Here is a 16,836-nt window from a genome sequence, read left to right on the forward strand (position 1 = left end):
TCAAATTTTTGTGAGTGCCCGAAACGCTTAAACTCTTCCCTTCGGGTTTCTTCGTTTTGTTGTGGAACATGAACAGAGCCAGAGAGGAAACTAAATGCAATTGGCAATCTCAGAGAGAGAGAGAGACTACATCAAATGAAATATTTTTAAGGGGATTGTTGTAGCAAAATAGTTTTACGGAAAGTCGCACAGTTTTCGAACAAAATGTTTTTTAAAATAAAATTTTGTTCTTTTAAGCAAGTTGGGCAGCAGTGACTTGATGAGGAAATTTAATTTTTTTTTGTTTTAAATTGGAAAAGTACTGATGTCACTACGAAACGAGCTCAAATTATTGTGATAATATTTTGCAAAGCTCTTATTAGTTTTCATGAGCTACATTGTTTTAATTAGTAGTAGTAATCAATGGTGAAAAGAGTTAATACAATCTATGTTTATTCCCAATATCAATAAAATTAGAACATAGATTGTTAAATGATAAACAGCATCAAACAACGCACCCTAAATCTGAACCCTCTTAGGGGGATAGAGTGTTGCAACAGAGAGCGTAAACGGGGGTTGATTCTCTCCGACTTCACCCCTATTGTAACGCACCGATGCTATGCTTCGAACGTGACTCGTGAGTCTCTCAGTATCTTTCGTGGCAGTCGGACGTGTTTGCAGTGCCGGTCGCCGTGTAAAACATAGGGATGCGTTCGGTGCATTTTGTGAGCTCGATCAAGTAGCAAATGTTTACGATTGGCAGAGTTTACACACGGCTTTGATTGTGTAATCCCTATTGCGTACATTCCGTTTGCGATTGTTTTTCGTTCGCGTTAAGTGTGCTGCAAAGCTAGTTGCCGAAATAGCTGTGTACAAAAATTTAAAGTGAAAAATGTGGACCACCGTGTGGAAACGGCGACAATGAGCCATTTACTATCAAACCCACCAAAGTGAGTGATTCCGTACCGTGTCGTGGCGGTGGCAGATGATGATGATGATGCATTCACCGAAATAAAACGTGACAGTTTTTGAACACCACTACCAATTGGTGCAAGGTGCCAAATTTATCCGAAGGTGTCGACATTAATCAGCCACGTTGCACGTGGCGGCTCATCTCTAGCCTAGCTCCAAGCTACTAGCCCCGTGTGTGTTCTAAACTGAAAATGAATGCCTGTTGTTGATATCGGTTGGTCACGGTGAAGGTCGTGTCGGAAACGGGTGCCGTAAATCGTTAGAATTAAATTTACCAAAAAGATAGTGCTGCAGGGTGGGAAACATCTGCAATGCATCGCTTGTATCGAAACCAAAGAAAATAGTGAAAATAGATGTAATTTCTGTAGGGTGTCTGCTGAGTAGCCAAAAAAAAAGGAAAACAAGTGTTCAAACACGTCAAAAGTTTATATTTTACGCCGAAAATCGTACTTGTGTGTGTGTGTGGTGCTACGAAGAAAAGTTGAAGCAACGAAGAAGCATAAAACAAATTATCTTAGTTGGGTGGTTTTACTATAAAAACCGTACAAGAGCACGTGTCACAGATAAACAAAATAGAACAAAAAAAAAAGTGGGATAAAAAACTTGTGCTAAAAATTACACACCACCAATACATTCGAACAGAAGAAAACATCTTTAAACCAACAACATGACGATGCTTGCGGTGAAAAATTTCTTCCTGCCGGAACGGAAGGCACCACCGGAAACGCCAAAGTTTAGCCGCATGCCAGAAGCATTCCTGCGCTCGATCCGACGCCGATCGTTGCGCATCAAACGCCCGAAAACTGTCATCGTCGAGCGGGAGAAGCGAAAATCGGGTAATTAAAACACTACTACTTACTGGCTATCACTGGCCCGATTTGCTTACCGATAGTGGCATAAGAAACTGATACAGTGGATGACGTAAGGAAAAAGGAACAAAAAATCAGCAATATATTTGATGACAAATTGCGACCAGCAGGGTGGCAAAAAAAAACACTTCCAAATTCACTTCTCAAGGACAAGCGCCATCCACTCGCTGTAGCTTATCTCGCTACCATCACGTTGTGATGATGTTGCCGAGGTGTCATCGTAAATGGCACTTTTAATGAATATTAATCACCGAGTATATAATGGTGCGCTTGTTTTTTTTTTTTGTTGCTGTTCTCTTCGGGGTGGAATTTCATTTTCCGTAATGGATGCCCGTCAATGACCGATATTGCTTTGATGCCATTTTTAGATTTCCACACACTTTTTCGGGGTGGCTGTTTGGGTGTTGCTGCTATCACTTCGTCTTGGACGAGATGATTCATGCAGGGTTAGGAAAGGAGTGAATGGGAAGGCATCGTAGACATAAAGATTAACTGCATGCAAATTGTATGTCAACCCACCAGCTTGCCAGATGAAATCCACATGTGTTTCCCCGTCGACCGGAATCGGCGAGACACGAGACATGTATGGTCGGAAATGATGATTATGATGTGGTTGGCGGTGGTGTGATGCTGGTGCATCTAAGGGTGACGCAACGATGTCGAGGGTATGAAATTCAGTCAAGCAAAAAACACATGTGCGAATCCGGCAAAATGAACCAATGCTTTGCACCAAAAACTTTACATGTCTGCCATTGATATGTTGAACATAAATTAAATCCATATGGGAAAAATAGTGCGATGTGTGTTTTTCTTATTATGCTTGGAGCATAATTATTATATTTTATCTCACATAACGTGTGGTGAACATGAAAAAATGTACAATAAATAAAAAAAACTAATGCTTCTTTTCGATTAAACGTGATAAATACGTGTAAACATAGGAAAAGGCATAACAAGCAAACAACTCAATGCCGAGCGTTCCTCGTGCAAGGGGTTTGAATGCATTTTAATACGCAAAAAATCAATAACAATGAGTTACTTTCAGCGCACTATACCATGGAAATGAAAATCCCTACTGAACGTACTCGCCTATCATGTGTATCTTTGATAACAGTTTGTTGTTGTGACAAAAAAAACATGTTACCGAGCTAGGTACGATGCATCTCGAGTTCGTGATAAAGACTGCTCACGTACACTCACCTAGGTGTGGTTTTTATTTTGATATGCCCGGTTTTTTGCGCTACTCCCATCCTACCGCAGATAAGATTAAAACCTTCACCGTACCGTAACATACACGACGCGGCACCGAACTTCACCGGCATTGAAGTTAGTACTATAGTTACGCCGGCGTGCGTTGCTCTTATCGGCAATCTTGACCGTTTTTGCCCTTAAAAATCGTTCACATCTCTCTCTCTCTCCCCATCAGGCACGCGTAACCGATACCCGATTCGCTGCGGGTTTCCCATGCGTGAAGTGAAAGATTTCCGTTTTTCGTATTGTTTTTCCACCCGGTCCCGGGAAGCGAAAGCAGCCATGAAAATGTGCGCCGAAGAAGCTTTTCCTTTTCGTGCCCCGGCCACAAGTAACCTTGAAGGAAAGTTGAAACGCGCATCTTCAATGTCGGCGGCTTCAATTATTTCACCGCCACCACCTTTCAGCTTTCTCCCGGAGCCGAACCGGGCCCACACACACACACAGCTGGTGTTGTTGCCGGTCCTCGGTTTGAAAAGACAATGGTGTTATGCACTCTGGCAAGGGAGACCATTATGCAGGCCGACATTTCTTCGACACCCGTTAAACGGATCCCGGCGATCGAATGATGCACACCCGAGAAGAAACATATTTGTGTAACACAGCACAGCTCGCAAACACATTTCCTTTCCGGCGTGAACAAATTTCACACCCATTTAAAGAGATGCAGGCGAGCTTTCTCAGCTGACCGTTGCAAATTTTGTATGCTACACCTCTCGCCGCAGCATCTCTTCAGGGTTGAAAGTGAGTCTTGTTCCGGTTGGAACGGGGAAATTCTGAACGCCCCGTAAGAAAGTTAGCGCTGCTCTCCTCCACATCCGAACCACACCGAAAAACCTTTCACCATTTTCTCCTGCAGATCCCGTTGTGCGCACAACACCGCCGTGCAGGCTGGCCAGCTGTCCGAGGGGTGAAATACCGGAAGGTGGAATCGAAATTTATGACCTGACCGACATTTTCTCGCATATCGATCGAATGTTCCAGTTTTCTAAATTTCTGCTCGATTCGTCTTGCGTCATATCTTTTCCGGTTGGGGTTTTGGGTGTGTGGCTATCATAACCGCGCCAGATGATGTCATTTCGGGTGAACGGTTTTCCGACTAATAAGGCAACGTTTTTTTTTTGCAACAATAGAATCGGGTAAGAAAAGTACAATGTAACCAGAATGAGACACAGGAAACGGTTCTAACGGAGGATCGTGATGCAAATGTGGGTGGCTTTGGAGGATTTGTTTTTTGCCCACCCATTTCGCATGGGTTACGCATACGCGATTATGATGGCCTCTTGTGTATGTTACGTAGCCAATCGCACGTTCTATAGTTATAGCAGCCGAAGGAATTATTCTACCACGTAAAGGCACGTAAGCAAATTCCCTGCTGTATCGGTGGACGGTGCCCGTGTTGTGGACTTCCTGTCCTTGGAAAAAAAGCGTTACGGTGGAATGATATTTACACCCATGGTACCGGGCAACCAAGTTCAGGAACTCTTTAGCATAGTAGTGTTATGTTCATAGCACAATTCCATTGTTTTGTGAGGATTCGCCAGCGTTCGTCTTGACCTGCTTCTCCTTATAAGTCACATCGGCTATCCATTACCGATTGTTCGATTGTTTGTCTACTTTTGGAGAGGAGTTCCAATACCCATTCGTATTATTTTTCGGTAGCCCTAAATTCAATTGTAGCTCGCTATTTTTATATCACCACGTTTCGAGAGTAACCATCCTTACATGGAGCTGCTTTAGAGCTGCCAGCAAGAAGACCCAGCAAGCTTTCCAAAACGATACGCAGTAGGTAACACTGTCCACCTTAGTGTGTGTCTCGGGCTTAACCGTCCATCCAAAATAAACAAGGAAACGTGACTTGGTGTCTACATGGGGCTTAAAGAAACCATTCGTAGCCATTTTTACGCCTTCAGTAGGCTGCCTTTTTGTGAGAACGTGGCCGTGTCACTGTACCGAACCCGGTGTTCTACTTGAAGCTTAAAGATTTGAGAAAACGCACCCGCGTGTGGAAAGTGTGGCCGGTACGAAACAACACATAAGATTGTTTTGGTTAGCCCGGCGTATTCGGGAACGTTGTGCTGCACACTGATATTTTAAACAGCGCAAATAGAAAGCCGCTCGCCTTGAAGCAACACTGCTTTAAATGAGACTTGATTTGAGGTATGGTGGAATTGGATGGTTAAACCTGCCCACCCCGGGCTGGTTAGAATTTTGCTGCCAAAACAAAATAGTTAAACCCCCCGGGTCCGACCATTTATCTTCGTTCTGCACAGTAATGATCCTGTTTTCGTTGCTGTTGCTTCAACACGTTGATCCATGCCAAAATGTCTTGGCGTCGTGCGACTTTTGGGCTGAGTTGATGTCGAGATTGTAAAAACATTTATTTTGTCAGACATCTTTAAACATCCCTACCAAAATGAATTAAATCTGAAGACGCTCTCGTCATGAATGTTTTCGATAAACAAGTGAGTTTTATACACGTTGAAATTAGTTGCGAATTCGTATGTAAGACGATTTGCATAGGTTACATCCTGCATCGAAACACTCTTACACAATTACAGCGACATGTGAACTAATCTCATTGACCTTAAACTCTCCAACTGTTCCCGCTCCAGGGTTTGTGCTCGACCAAATTGAAACTACATTAGTCCGCTCCTGCCGTCGTTCCGATCCAATTGACAACACTCCAGGCACTTTAGACGTTGGGGCCTCGGGTGGGGGTTTGGGATGTTTGGTGCGTTCCGACCACTGTAAAATTATTCGCTTCCTTCCCACGCTGTTAAACCAATCAGTGGTGGCGCGTTAGTTTGCCGGATAGTTGCTGTCATTTCTATGTTTTTTTTTTCTTCTCGCATTTACGTTGTCCGTTGACGTGCAACCTGACCACTTGTGGATGTGTCCTACCCCACGCAGTAGGTGCCAAAACCCACGCACCAACACACTGTGGCGCCTATTTCGAAGTGAGTGAAATTTCTCAGCAGAAACGGTTTTTTGGAGTTTTTTAATATAATGTGGAATTAAGAAAAAGATATCACCTCATCCGCCATTACGATCCGCTGTGCCGATGCTGCGTCATTGCAATACTTGCACCAATGACATAAAAATCTTATGACCGGTTTTTAGTTCTTGAGGAATGCACAACAACCGAACCGTCGTACCCCTCGTGCACGTTATATAGCTACAAGACTAAAGGGTGATCTTGCACACTAGACGCGACTGTTAAGCTCCACCCCTCGGGGCAAGAAAAATGCATTCACAAGGGAATCAGTATTGCAATGCATAATTCTTCCTTTGGCGAAGGGTACCGTAAACTATTTACTTACTGCAAGGGTTCACATCACCAGGGCCAGGGATGTGATGGCATTTTTCAGCACGGTAACGGTACACCTGTGAAATGTTTCATGCTGAACGGTTGAAATGTTTCACACACGTTGGCGCGAAATGTGAAACGAATGAAATGTATTAAATCAAACGATTTTTAAGTGTGTGTGCTTTTTTTTGTTTCCCCACGTGCTTTCGTTAAAAGAAACACGTGAGTAGAGTGTTTTTTTTATGAATGTGTATGAGAACTCTTGACGAAAAGAATAGCGTCTGGACTGGATAGTCTGTAAAAACCAACATAGTAAAATGGTCAAAGACCGCAAAAACGAAATTGGGCAAAATGTAAGAAAAAAAGAGGAAGCATTCCAAAAAAAGGGCACCTTAAAAAGAAGGTCAAAACGCGTCGTTCTATGTCCATGCGGCTCGCATTAACACGCAGGTATAACCCACACGCGCGCGCACGTTGGCAGAGAAGCGTGGCATTGCGATGGTGAGTAAGGCAAAAGGTGTCCCTGGATGTAAGTGCAGCTGTTTGGTGCCGAAACTGCTTCTTCGGGGTCCAATCGGGACGATCTTTGGCCCGTCACTGTGCACCCAAACACACGCACAATGCAAGAATGGGAATGAAACCTACCAGCGGGCCAATTTAGATGCTAATTTAAAGGGAAGCAGGAAAACGAACACCTTCATCACCAACTAACCGACCACCGACACCGCACGGCGGTTCCACTTCCTTGAGGCGTTCGGGTGTCATTGGCGGGTGCATCCCGAACCAAACCCGGTCGATTGCATATTTATGTTGGGTTTAATGCAGCCGCCAGCGAGGAGGCCATCTGGTGATGGCGTTTGTGCGCGGGACGATGGTGATGATGATGATATTGTCGTGTCTTGAGTATGGAGAGGATTATCCTTCGCTCGATCGTAAACATACACGCTGCGCAAAGGGCATTTTGCTTTATTTTCGCTGCTTAAAACACTGCAAGAAGTAGAGATTTTGACCAGTTCGGGTTTGTTTCACTGTTTGGACAGGGAAATCCTACGCGCATGCCTTAATCGGAAGTGAGATTATGGTATTTTGGCTTTCGTTTCGTTTTCGTTTTTTTATAACAAATCAGAAACAAATCCCTAATTCCAAGAGTGGTCTTAAGCGATCGATCTTAAGTTGAGTGACAGCTGCAAGCGAAAACGGAAAAAAAACCAAAAAAGTATATTTGAAACAGAGAGAATATTTAAAATAACTTTCTCTAAGATAAAAAAACACCAACGTCCATCAGGAAGCATCAATAATTGATCTTTTCACTAACATTCCGATAGTTTCTGGTTTTCTCATCTCTAACACCGGCTTTGGCTTTGCCACCAAGAGGCTGAAAAGGAAATTACAATTTATTATTAGAGTCATGTTGAACGATTGTTTCTGGTGTTGTTACTTGTTCGCTTCCGCTCTAGAAACCGATATGGGAAATCGGAAAGAGTCATAACAAACACCGGCTCTGGTGATTGACAGGGGCATCATGAGGGAGGCTGATAGATGATCTATGCTAAAGACAACTATGATTATTATGACTGGGCGTGATCCTGCCCTTAAAGAGACGTACTGTTGACAGACGAAAGGTCATCTAATGTCGGAAAAGAAATACTCTTCTGGTAGACATACATGTGTCCATGATCGCACAGGAAAAGATAAGAATTTTGAGTTGTAGGGGTAAGTCACAAAGTGATCGATTGTATATGAATGAGTGAATGAATTCTTCAAGAGTTCTAAATATCTCATATATTTATATTAACTGATCTGATTGCTGGTGCATCAATTTAATTAATTTAATTTCAAATAAGACAATCATAGTATAACCCTGTTTTTCTGTTAGATTTGACAGTTTTGGAACTATACATGTGTGTTCGGGAATGTTTAAGACACTCGTAATTCTTCGCTCAGTACAACAGACCATAAATTCAATCTATTTCAATTATCGTCAGCATTCAGGCATAACGAAAGTAGGAAGAAAAGAACGCGATAAGAAGAATAATGTTGAATATCTGTAATTCTTTCTCTTGCTGCGCCAGTTCAGCGAACGAGGTCCTTTCAACTGAATTCTAATTAACTTTCAAGTGGTGGATTTAAGCTGAATTATTACGAAAGATGCTGATCAATGTACCAATAGAGAGAAAAAACCCCCTACAAGAATCCTGTTCCGTATCCTGAAGATGAAGGCATCCTTCGCGAGCTAATCAACCATTCCAGCTGCATGCGGGGCATGTGGTTATTCCAGCTTGAAATCCAACCGGAAAAGTATGCATTCCTTGCAGACGTGCTTCACGGAAGAGATACAATCACACTTTATTACGGTTGACATCTTCTTCCTTCAATGATATGCGCGTTCGCGGTTAATCGTTCCTCCGACCCCGACGAGCAGATGAACAAGACGTCTTGCCCGAGGATGGATGCGTTCCTGTGACAGATGGATGCATCAACGGCGATAAACTGACCAAAACGTCAAGATTCTAGCGAGGTTTTCGACATGGAGGAATGAAGCGGCAGTGCAGAGGCCAAGAGGCCTGTGCAATATCTCAGCTCTAACCTCCGTCCCTCGATTGCGAAACTGTCCCTCCATCGCTATTTCCGGACCGGCCGGACAAATTGACATTAATGTAACCCCGTTTAGCGTTTCTTTTCTTCGGCCTTAAATGCTTACCCATTTGTCCATTTGCGCATCCTTCTCATCCACGGAAACTGGCATATGCATATGATTAACGTCCTCCCAGCAATGCAGTTTTGTTTCATGCAGCAGACAACTGTTGCTAAAAGATTTTTGTTCCCTCCTGGTCAGTTCCGCATTGCTGTCACTGTAAGCTTCACAATTGTAGCTTACCTTTTTTTTATTTGCTTAATATTTCTTTATTGTTGTGCGATTGTGCAGAAAACAATAAAAAAGAGCTCATATTTCACCACACATTCCCGTTCTGCACATCATTTGCTTCTTCCGTTTGACGAACCGCTTGTTCTCGACTGCCGGTCACTAGTGCCTCGCTTTTCCTCCCCAATTTTTTTTTTACCGCTTGCTTATTTAATGCCATTTGATGAACACTAAAAGCGCGGGACATTTGTACAACTTTCAACATAAAGTCACCCCTCCAAAACATGCATTGACCATTTCCGTTACCTCCATCTCGGGAGCCCTTCCGTTTAGTAGGGTTCACTTTATAATTTTATTATAACAGTTATTAAAATATGTCCTCACGATTGTTCTCCTCCCGCGTTGCGTGCCCGTGCGTCCCTGTGCATTTGTGGAATCGATTTTTCATTGCCACACATCATCGTTAACCACTATCTACCACCGCCAAGATCAGCTAGCTGGTGATAGGGCTAAAAGCGGTGCAATATAGTTAAACTGTGGCCCAAATTGTGTGCATTAAAACTAGTTCAGGATGCATAATTTGTCCGTCTCATGTCTAACGGTCGACGGTCCTGGTGATCGAATCAACTCCTAAAACCCATAACGCTGTGTCCCATGTGCGATGCATATTAGGGAGGAACGGTCCACCCCGTGCCACAGGAAACAGTATGGACCGGGTCAGGTTTCACCATTTTCTCCACGTACGGCCCAATTCGATTCGCGCATAATTGTGCTAATTTGTTCTGTCCAATGGTCACACAGTCGCACAAAACGGACCGAACAACTCGCCGCTACATCGGAGCACATGCCGAGGGTGAACAGTGTATGATTTTTCGCAATAACTGTCAGCTCGCAGCATTTAACCTTGTGCCGGCTTAATGAGTCATTTTGGGTGCAGGGTGCATTTAAAAAAAAGAGGGGTTCCATAGTTGGCGTGTATGGAAGTGGGTGCATTATTTTGGGCCGCTTATCGCAACCGGACTTTTCATTAACTTCCAATGAACGTGTCGAATTTCGGTTTGTCGTTGGACCTGGACCTCGGTAGCAAACACCTATCATTACCGAAAAAGACGCAAAGCAAATGTGAAAAGTGATTATTGTCAAATATTTGACATATGCTAATGGGAAGTCATTCAGCACATGTTCCGTGTCGAGCCTGTGCCTTTTTTTTTGTTGGTTCCTGTCTGTTCAGTTGTAATTTGGTGTTTTTTTAAGCGAATTTTGAAAGGTGACACGATTAAATCGAAAGTCGAAATGTCGTTAATGCAAATAAAAGGCAAACAAATCAAACATACCAGGTTGGCATTTAAATTAGTTCAGTATGGCACGAGCTGTCCGTCATGCAATCAAATGCAGAGACGGGATTTATTCACAACGTTCAGCACGGCAAGGTGACGTCATCTTCCAACTGCATCCTTTCTCTGCATTTGTTTCTAACGTACATTTCAAACCTGACGAAACAAGTTAAGTAAAATGAGAATCAGCAAATGTAGAAACTGAACCGAAAAAGCCATTTTAATCGAATTTCTTTCATACCATTGTTTACAAATCATAACTTATCTCGCCTTACCGGTAATAAAAGATATCGAATCGAAAAACCAAAATTTTGAACATTTCTTAATTGCCGGCAAGGAAGAAAGCGACATATGAAGTGTGTCATATAAATTTCCCAATCATTCCAACCTATTCGTTACACATTCCAACCTTTTTTCGCCGCTGGAATCAGTTGCTTTAAGGATAATGAATGATTGCAATAAAGTATGTCACAAAAATAGCGAAAAAGGAAAGAAAAATGCTGAGCAAATAATAAAAAAAACCTTGCAATGGAGTTGTTTTTGATAGCCGGTTCTTGTTTTTCCTTCCACATAAAAGAACCAGTCAGTCGATACGGCCAGGCCGTTCTAACGAAAAAAAAAAAAAGAACCAGTGTGACTGATTTCACTCTTCAATCAAGCAAGCGAAAGTGAAACGCCGGTCAGATCTGAACTCCCCACGGTGAAGGTCTGGAGAGAAATATTTGCACTTAGCGTTGCATCATCATCCACAAGCCATCGATTGCTAGTTAGAAGGCACAGGGGCAACAAGCTTCAATCAAACGTACGTTATCCAACACTGAAAGGAAAAAAAAATCTTATTCTCGGTCGCGAGTAGAAAGTGTTCCTGCCGTTCCCTTTTGTGCCTTTTTCTTGATGTGCAATGATGCCAAAAGAAAAACTGCAGCCAAGAAATGCAGCATAGCATAGAAAAGGAAGAAAAACAGATCGATCCTACTGCGCTCAAACTGTTCACTCGTCTAATGTCGATCATTTTTGCGTTTGTTTTTTTCCTCACCCTTGATGCGTTATGATACTGACGGCGAGATCTTCGCCGGAAAAGTGATATTTATGTGACAGCTTCTGATGATGGGTCGGAGCGCATCCTTCGCGAGGGGTGAGAAAGCATAAATGGGCCAGTCCGAAGATGGTAGTAGCTGATGAGCAAGCAACATAAAGGTAAGAAAAGGAAATCGTACCTTGTGTTCGTTGATCGTTCTTTGGCACTTTTGTGCAATTTATGCACTTTTGCGATGGGTAAGACACACGGAACACCGTACATTCTCGCCAGTCAAAATATCGCAACCGGGAGAGGGAGAAAGCAAACGAAAAAAGGGGGAAAATGCTCGGCGTTCATTTCGACATGCCGGAGACACTTTTCATCGCTCAATCAGAAGAATAGCAATCAGAGCACAGAGAGCTTGTGTCGGTGTCGACCTTTTTTCTGTTGTTGTTCACTATCTCCCGAGACAAGAAATCACACCGACAGTAAAGGATCCGTCGAGCCCTAGAATAGGACACTTTATTTGGCACGGCTTTCGCCTCTTAGACACGAATAAAATGGAGGAAAGGTTAATAAATTTTAAATGATCATCAACCATTCAGACGTTTGTACTTTTCTTTGCTTCTGAAATCTGTGTCCCTTATGCCTATGCTTGACTCGTAACTAAAACGGACCTACTTTTTGCGGCTTCTAGTTGTTACCGTTGAGTTCCTGTTGCTTCAATGTTTATCAACCGGATGTTTTTCGCCGGTGCGTTGGTTGCGCCAAATTGAAACTGTCCATCGGAAAGGGAAAAAATCCGTTATGAGGTTGTGTACAGTTTTCAAATTTTGCATTGCATGGATTTTTTTTTCTTTACAGAATGAAATTCAGCTGATTGCGACGATGGTGGTAAATGTTTACCTAGCCAACCCACCAAAAAGACTTCCTCATAGTACGTCCGCGTAAATCTATCACAGTAATAGGATGTATTGCTTTTTTTTTCCCGTCTGTGGTGGCATTAGTGAAATTGCACACTGCGATGGAACCGGGTCACAATTGAATTTCGCCCCACAAAAATAAACCATTCCAACGTCAGGTTTCGGTACGTCAGTGCTGTGTTGTGCCATTGCCTACCGCCAAAACTTGTTGCATGGCTTTCAAATCATGCCGAAGAAAGGATTCTAGGACGAAGGGTACAAAAACGTCCACAAGAACATCAACCTAGTTTGAACTTTTTGTGTTCGGTAAACTCAAACCGCCTCAGGCCGCGAAACCGAATCTCGCGCGCGATCCGTAACGCCCAGAAAAATGATGGCACACGGAAGACGATTGCAAAATTACTCTATCCGAGCGACCGGCGCGTCTTCTCTACCTAAATAATAACAAAAAGGCACCAAAGCAAACGCGCCGTTTTTCCAGCACGCCTGGACTGGTTGGTCGCGAAACATCGTTCAGTTCCTAGGGACACGATAGTGAATAGCTTGGCTTTGAGTGGAATTTAATTTGCGAAAAATATAAATTTTAAATTGAATTGCTTCAAGCCTTTTTATACTGCCGTTGCCGTACCAGTTCAGTTTGTCCCTCCTGATGTCTATGGGCGCGTCCTTTTTCGGCTCACGCGTGGTACATACTATCCTAATTTTTTGGGCACGCAACGGCATTCGCTCTCAAGTGCCTCGTTCCATAGCAGGCAGGAACGAAGTGCGTACAAGTAAAGGGGACTAGAAGCGGTTGAAGAGTTTTTAAATGTTGAAAATTATGCCATGCAAGTAAATGTGTGGAAAGAAAACTGAAGTAAACGCCATTGGGTAGAGCGAAAGGTAACATTCTAAGCTCGCAAACGACCGAAGTAGCAGAACAGATTTTGCAGCACATCTATCCTTTTTTTTTTATTTGGCTATAAAAAGCTTTTCGTTTGCTAAGAAAAATCAGTTACAATGAGATTATGAACGAAAACCTTCCGAAGAGCGCTTAGGAGAAAAGCCTTTATTGGCGAAAGAGAAAAACACGCACATAAAAAAGGGATTTGCTCCAATAAAAAGACCACAGCGGCGTTACCACCAGTGGCACTGGCAGCACCGAGAGCCGGGAGACACCAACCAAAAAAAAGGGTTATGGCAAAAATTTTGGACCATCGTAAAATTTATGAATCCTTGTTCATTAACATACCTGCATTAATTCACCGCTAAAGATGCGTTAAATTGTGAATCTGGTTACGTACGGGACAGGGCAAGCAAGTGGAAACCTTCGGGCGAGACAGCGGAAACACGCGGTGTCCAGAAACCGTGACGCACTATTACGCACATCTGTACAATGCGTGTAACCCAAACGCTTTTTGTTGGGTTAGCTAATATTTTATTTTTTTTTGTGTCAACCGAAAGAACAACGCTGTAAGAAAAATGCGTAAGAAGTCAACGAACGTTACGCACTGACAGCGTAAGGCTCCCCCGGTCGACTTCTGGACGCAAAAAAGGGAGCGAAATACGCGAAAATGGCTCAAGTACAAACCGATTCATTATGTCTCTTTTGATAAATGGTGACCGTCTGGCTGCGGACCTGATGTGAGGTTACGATTTTTCGGGGCAAACATTAGCGCGTAATTTGGCCGTGTATTTAAATTTTTGCCTGATTGCTCGGCTTTTCCGTTGTTCATTTCGCTTCCTTAAATCCCATGGCAAATGCTTTGATTTATGTGTTGTTTTGGAGGATAATTTATGTTAATGGTCTCTTTTACTGACTCTCTTTCTTCTTTCTTCTTTCTTTTTCTCGTTTTAGGTAAGAATTATTTCTGTAACGGAATGAGTTAAAGGATACGGTGTATGTGTCCAATCCGGAATTGGTACTCCTCCGGAGGGCGATACCTTCAGGGTAATGGAATAATCGCATCTAAATCGCCAATAGACATTACGACCACCACTCTCGGAAGCGAATGCTCTCAGCGGGGGATATTAATATCTTCATCAGCATATCATAGTCACATCGCGCAAAAAAAAACAGGTCCAACCGGGCGCAATTGAAAAGAACCGAAAGACCTTTGCATACTATCGCTCGCTATAATTGAACGCTATCCGGTAGGAGACCAACAAAACCTCCCGCAGGTTCCGCTACAATGTTGCTCACCTTATAACGTAAAAAGGGCGCGATTCCTGGGGCGAGATGAAGTATCGACCTTAAATTTGTCACCTGAATTAGCACACCGCGAAACGCCGTCTAAAGTGGAGTGGACGTAGTAGAAGCGTATCGCACAAGCACCGGAACAGGTCACATCTCCCGCTGTGTGGCATGACGTCCTTTGGGATGGTGCTAAGCGAGAAAAAGGCTAACCGTTGCATACGGTCCGGCCCCACTAGCGATTTACCAAGCACAAGGATATTCTTGAGAATAAGAACACTGCTCGGCAGGACATCGTGTCCACGCACCGTATCGTCGACGAATGCTGTTCGTTCCCATCGCTTGGCCGCAGGGCAACAATGTTTTCCCGCGGGCTATTTCCACTTTGTCGCAGATACGTAAGCCTTTTTTGTGTGTTTATTTTTGTCTCACTCCGTTTGAATCTGTTCGGCGCATTCCAGCATACGCATTGTGTCCGGACACTTATACTCCGTAGTTTGGTTCTCGGCGTTCGCGCAACTTCGCGAGTGTTTTCGGCAATGAATAATCAAGCGAAAGAGGGCCCCGAGTTTGTGTGTGTTTGTACACGGGAGTGTACATCTTTATGTTTGTGAAATATGATGCTAGAATAACAGAATATTATCAACTGCAAACAATGCTCTATCGCCCGTCGTACATCGGCAACATACAACATTTCGGGAATCGGTGACACGCTCATAACCCTACATTCGAAAGGGACAAAGGCCGCGAAAGATGATCCTGCCCGATTCCCCTATTCTGCATCACCGTTTGGTGGCACACTCGCGCCAAAGTGGTGGGAGGAAGAAGAACAAAACGTCCAGGAAGAATAGGATGTCCTGCCGAAACAAGAAAAGGACGGACCTTTTCCGCCAAGATAAACGAGCCAGGCAACGGTGTTTGTGTGGCCAACGGAAAAAGGGAATCTCCTGCCGAAGTTTTTCTTCAAGTTCAATCTCTTCTTCCCGATTCCACTGCCGGCATTATAATGCAAGTGTGTGCCCTATTGTAAATTGCAAACGTATGCTTTATTGCCAAACATTTTCCATGCCCGTTTTCCTACCACGAATCCCCCAAAAAAAAAGGATTCATTACTGCCAAGGAGAAGAAAAAACGGCTTACGCCAGTTGCGTGTGCCAAAAAGAAAAATACCGTCATCTCGTTCTCGTTTCGTGAAGCCTCTGGTCTGGTGACCTCAGTTTAGTTGCTTTTCTTCGCGAATCCTTAGCACACAAAACTGAAATGCGCCATACATGAATATTTGAACTGGTTTTTGGGGTTTCTTTTTTTCTGCCTCTAACTGCAGTGCAGCGTTGTTTGAAAATTTTCGTTCTTTTAGCGAGAAAAACGAACAGCCTGACCGGCTCCGCCCAGGGCGAAAAAGCGATTTGAATGACGTGTCTAGTGCGCTGTTATAAGATGAAGAACTCAATTACTTTTAAATGAATTTAAAAACAAGCTCCCCTACCATGGTGGCTAAACAAAGGAAAGGAAATTTGTTCTTTAAAGCATCAGTGTGGTCATATGATGGGAAAATCACGATGATGAACTAGTTTCCAATCAATTTTAATTCAAACATAAGGCTATCTTGTCTGTTCAATGTGGTGTTTTTTTAAACCTGTTGTCAATTAACTCTATCTGTTTGTGGTTAGTACAATTCCACGACAATGACGGATAAAACTTGACCTTATGCATCTTCTTGTACCGGTTCTTATGATATAAAGCGAATTTGTTCAATTGAAAATCATCTGAATATCGTGTTCTCAGTGTCATTTTCACATCAGGATCTTCATAATTGGGAACAAGACATGCAATTTGCTTTATCATCTTGCCTTCAAAAGTTTCCATTCGCACAGCAGCATCAACCTTCCGGCAACAGAAGAGATGAGACGGCACAAAACAGAAAGACGCACCTTTTACTTTTTCGTTCCGCTTGTCACCCGTCAGTGTCCAACGTCCGGCTCCGTACGCGGGGATATGTCACCTAGCCGAACACAATCGTGCCGTAATTAGTCTTTCTGTCGGACATAAGCTTCTGTTGGTAATGTTCCGGTCCAGTAGAGCATCCCGGATAAAATCAGTTAAAACTGGAGCACATCCCGATCACCCATCCGGTCCGGCATGGG

The 16,836-nt window shown here is 43.3% G+C and overlaps 1 protein-coding gene across 1 annotated transcript in view; it reads left to right on the forward strand.

Moving 5' to 3' along the window:
• The first annotated feature begins 1,624 nt into the window (after positions 1-1,624).
• The window catches only part of LOC128716147 (centaurin-gamma-1A), a 36,978-nt gene continuing 21,766 nt past the window's right edge, over positions 1,625-16,836 (forward strand). Inside the window, exon 1 of the mRNA XM_053811068.1 lies at positions 1,625-1,787. Within this exon, the coding sequence (XP_053667043.1) occupies positions 1,625-1,787 (163 nt within the window). The remainder of the gene's footprint in view (positions 1,788-16,836) is intronic.

Source organism: Anopheles marshallii, chromosome 3 (assembly GCF_943734725.1).
Source record: "Anopheles marshallii chromosome 3, idAnoMarsDA_429_01, whole genome shotgun sequence".
NCBI classification, from domain to species: domain Eukaryota; kingdom Metazoa; phylum Arthropoda; class Insecta; order Diptera; family Culicidae; genus Anopheles; species Anopheles marshallii.